Genomic DNA, 3,733 nt, shown 5'->3' with positions numbered 1-3,733 from the left:
AAAAAAAAAAAAAAAAAAAAAATTTTTTTATGTTTTTGTGACACCAATACAAAGTGAGAACTTTCTGCCAGGCTTCCTATAAAAAAGAACGCTGGATAATAGACTGAACTGAGGATTCAGGGTTTCACATGTCAGGAAAATAGTCCTTACCAAAAGTTTTTAACTGGGCCTCCATGTCCTAATTGCATTGCTTGTTATAACATGCTGCACACATTAACCATGTTCTTGCATTCTACTTGTTAGGCCAACACCAGATTCAAGCTGATAAATCGCCATCTTATCCTTTCTCCCTGCCAGTCCTGCTTCCTCCCTTCACAAGATACAACATGCAATCAACAACTTATTTGGCCAATTTCTGTGCAACAACTTTTCCAGGGATGGATGGAGCCTACCAGAGCCTTATAAAGTGCTGGGCCAACCAGAAAGTAACTCTGTCAATAAAATATCAGCAAACACTGAAGAATTACTCTGGGGAAAAGGGGGAAGAAAAAGGGAAGGAAAACGTAAGAGCATGGAAATCCCACGGACTAAAATCAGAGGAAGCTGACAGATTAGCTGCTTAGAGATGTGGGCTGGGAAATGAGAGGGTAAGGCTGAAGGAGGAAAGAATAACTGCATTACTGAGGACTCTGATAAACTGCCCTAGTCTTTTAGTCAGAACTGAAGGTAGGAGTGGGAACAGGGGGCTAAACATAAAGCCTACATGACAATAAGAAATGATTTTTGTTCCAAAGCAGTCTTCCCAAATTGATACTTAAAAGGATGAAGGGTAAGAGAAGGAAATATCTATTAAACATCTCATATATACTAAGTACGTAGTAAAATGCATGAATGTATTTAAGCCTAAAGCAACTGCCTTGGGGAGCTGCTTTGGGAGCTTTTCTTTTCCCTACTTTTACAGGTGAAAAAGCTGAGTTCAGAGGTTATATAACTTGCCCAAATACCGTGAAGCTGTTAAGTGGCAGAGCCCAAATCCAAACCCTGTTGTTTAACTCCACAGCCCATGATCTTTTCATTACACCATTCTAGAAAAAAAAATTAAAATGGTTTTAGATAAAAATAGTATCATAACTACCTGGCTGAGAGAGCTTGAGAAGCGAAATATAAACCTCATGGCAAACAAGGTCTGAGTCTAAAACAAAGTGGGCCACCCGGAAGTTCTTGCAGCGGAGGATAAGGGGACAGCCCAGGCTAGTGCTGGGCAACTTCTCCACAGTGGCAATGTGATGGAGTGCAATCTGCAAAAAAAAAAGAACCAGAATAAACATACAGATGTACACCAGCTCTATCACAATCAATGTGCCTGACTCTCAGTAATGGTAACAGTATGGCCAGAGATATGATTACATCTACAACCTACAAACCATCATTTGTAAGACATGACTGGGGTTCTTTCAAACAGAAATAAAACATAATAGTGGTAAAGCAATGAGAAAAAATTGCATTGTTAGAAAACTTCTCTCTCCTTAGAGATATGAGATTAACAGGTTTGTGGTACAATTTTGGTGGATCAGCTTAGAACAGATGACTTCTAGCATACTATGGTGGAGTTTACAATCACAGAAGAAAACAGAATTTCCCTTTGTTCTATCAAATTACCAATAAAATTATGATTAATAATTTGTATTGTGCTGTATTACTCTACTAATAAGAATTTATTAGTATTATAACTGCTAGCTATTTAATCTCCGCAAGAGCCCTTTGAGGTATATTCATCCTATTTCAGGAATGAAGAAAGCAAAGCTCTGAGAAGTGAATTCCTCATCAGAGGGCACACATCCAGGAAGGAACACAAACAGGATTTGAACCATGGCAGTCTAACTCTACGTCCAGGATTCTAAAAACTCCAGTTCTGGAATTAAAATTTAACTAGAAACATTAGGAGGAAAATACTCTCCTACATTTTAGACTCTAGTGACAGCAAACCAAAGAACGTAGGATGATTATTCCTACCCATGCTAATGCTAGCAAGTAAATAAGTAAACAAGTAAATAAACGAAGGGAAAGGGAACTAGTAAAAGAAAATGTGTCCAAATAACACAATTCTCTCCTTATAGATTCAAAAAGCCATAGGATCATGTCTATTGTCTTTGATGCTCTCCTCCCATCCGTTGTCTCTGATGTTTCCTGCAACTACAGAGCCTGGATGTACTCTTTCCACTCTCTGGACTCCCTGTCTTGTGCCTGAAATGGTCTTCCAATCAACATTGCCTTTTCTTCTCCTCCACAAATCCCATGCTCCAGCCCCTAATTTATTTGGAAAAGTCATCCCTTCCATGAAATCTTTCAGTCATAACTACCATCTAAGAATGGGGCAGGTTTGGAAATTATTTGCATATTCCCAGGAGGAATTTTCTATCTTAATTTCTATCTCAACTGTTTTGTCAAACTCAATTCCTACTATGATAGTTTTAAAGTGGTCACAAAAACTCTTCATTATGTAATAAGAATTAATACATCAAATTCTGAGAAAATCAAAGCCTTGCCAGTCAGCATAGGAGATGCGTGTTTGGGTAGTAAAACACTGATCATCAAGATCAGGGGCCAGGCAAGTAATTGTGGTGAAATTGAGAAGTGGGGGTAGGTGGCAAAGACTAAGGCTGGGAAGAACTTCATTAATAACACTAATCGGGTAAGTAAGCCTCCTTTGCCATATAGAAATAAGTAACGTAAGTTCTCCCTTCCAGATCCAGTCTGCTGAGTTTGAAATAATACCAGTCAGGAACAAAGCTGGTGACATGTGTGCTATCTATAAATGCAGGTACACAGGAGATAGGCTCGTGGCACAGTACTCAAGAACTGGTCCCTAAACTATTTGAACTGGGAGAGTCCTTGCTAATTACATAATCTAACCACTTCATTTTACAGATGAGAAAACAAGCCCAGATGGAGAACCACTTGCACAAGGCACACAGCCTGTTAGTGTCAGAACTAAGTCCAGCTACAACCAGCTCGCCTAATTCCTCTTTTGGCATTCCTTTCATCACAATAAAGGGAGCAAGATATAATCTTAAATGGGGAAAGGTCATGGGATCTTAAAAAGGAAGAATTAAAATACTTCTTTTATATATGTGATGGTTAACTTCAGGCGTCAACTTGAGTAGATTAAGGAATACCTAGAAACCTGATAAAGCATTATATTTGGGTGTTGTCAGTGAGGGGGTTTCCAGAGGAGATTAGCATGTGAACCTGAGTGAACAAGGTGGGAAAGATCCAACCTCAATATGGGTGGGCATCATCCAATCTGCTAGGGGCCCGGAGAGAACAAAAACGGAGGAAAAGGCGAATCTCTCTCTCTCTGTTCTCTGGAGCTGGGATACACTCTTCTCTCCCAGATGTGGACATCAGAATTCCAGGCTTTCCAACCCTTGGGTTCAAGTACTAATACCAGTGGCACCTCTGGGCTTCCAGGCCTTTGGCCTCAGAATGAGAATTACACCATCACCTTCCCTGATTCTGAGGCTATTGGACCTGGACTGAACCACACTACCCAGGGTCTACAGTTTCCAGATGGCCTATCATAGGACTTATCAGCCTTCCTAATCACATGAGCCAATTCCCCTAATAAATCCCCTCTCATATATCTATATACATATCTTATTGTTTCTGTCTCTCTGGAGAACCCTGACTAATATGCATATTTGATTTAATTTATTTTACACTTATATAATAGTGTTTACCATGTCCCAGGCACTGTTTTTTTTTTTTTTTTCCTCCTTTTTGTCTTTTTTCG

At 39.5% G+C, this 3,733-nt stretch overlaps 1 protein-coding gene across 1 annotated transcript in view; it reads right to left on the bottom strand.

Moving 5' to 3' along the window:
- MTMR8 (myotubularin related protein 8) overlaps positions 1 to 3,733 on the bottom strand; it is a gene marked incomplete at its 3' end in the record, with an annotated part of 74,854 nt that overhangs the window by 29,076 nt on the left and 42,045 nt on the right. Inside the window, exon 3 of the mRNA XM_008577764.1 lies at positions 1,076 to 1,238. Within this exon, the coding sequence (XP_008575986.1) occupies positions 1,076 to 1,238 (163 nt within the window). The remainder of the gene's footprint in view (positions 1 to 1,075; positions 1,239 to 3,733) is intronic.

The sequence above is a fragment of the Galeopterus variegatus genome, unplaced genomic scaffold (genome assembly GCF_000696425.1).
Source record: "Galeopterus variegatus unplaced genomic scaffold, G_variegatus-3.0.2 Scaffold1573, whole genome shotgun sequence".
In the NCBI taxonomy this organism is placed as follows: Eukaryota; Metazoa; Chordata; class Mammalia; order Dermoptera; family Cynocephalidae; genus Galeopterus; species Galeopterus variegatus.
The sequence above is the reverse complement of the archived record's forward strand: the minus strand, read 5'-3'. Positions and strand labels throughout refer to the sequence as shown.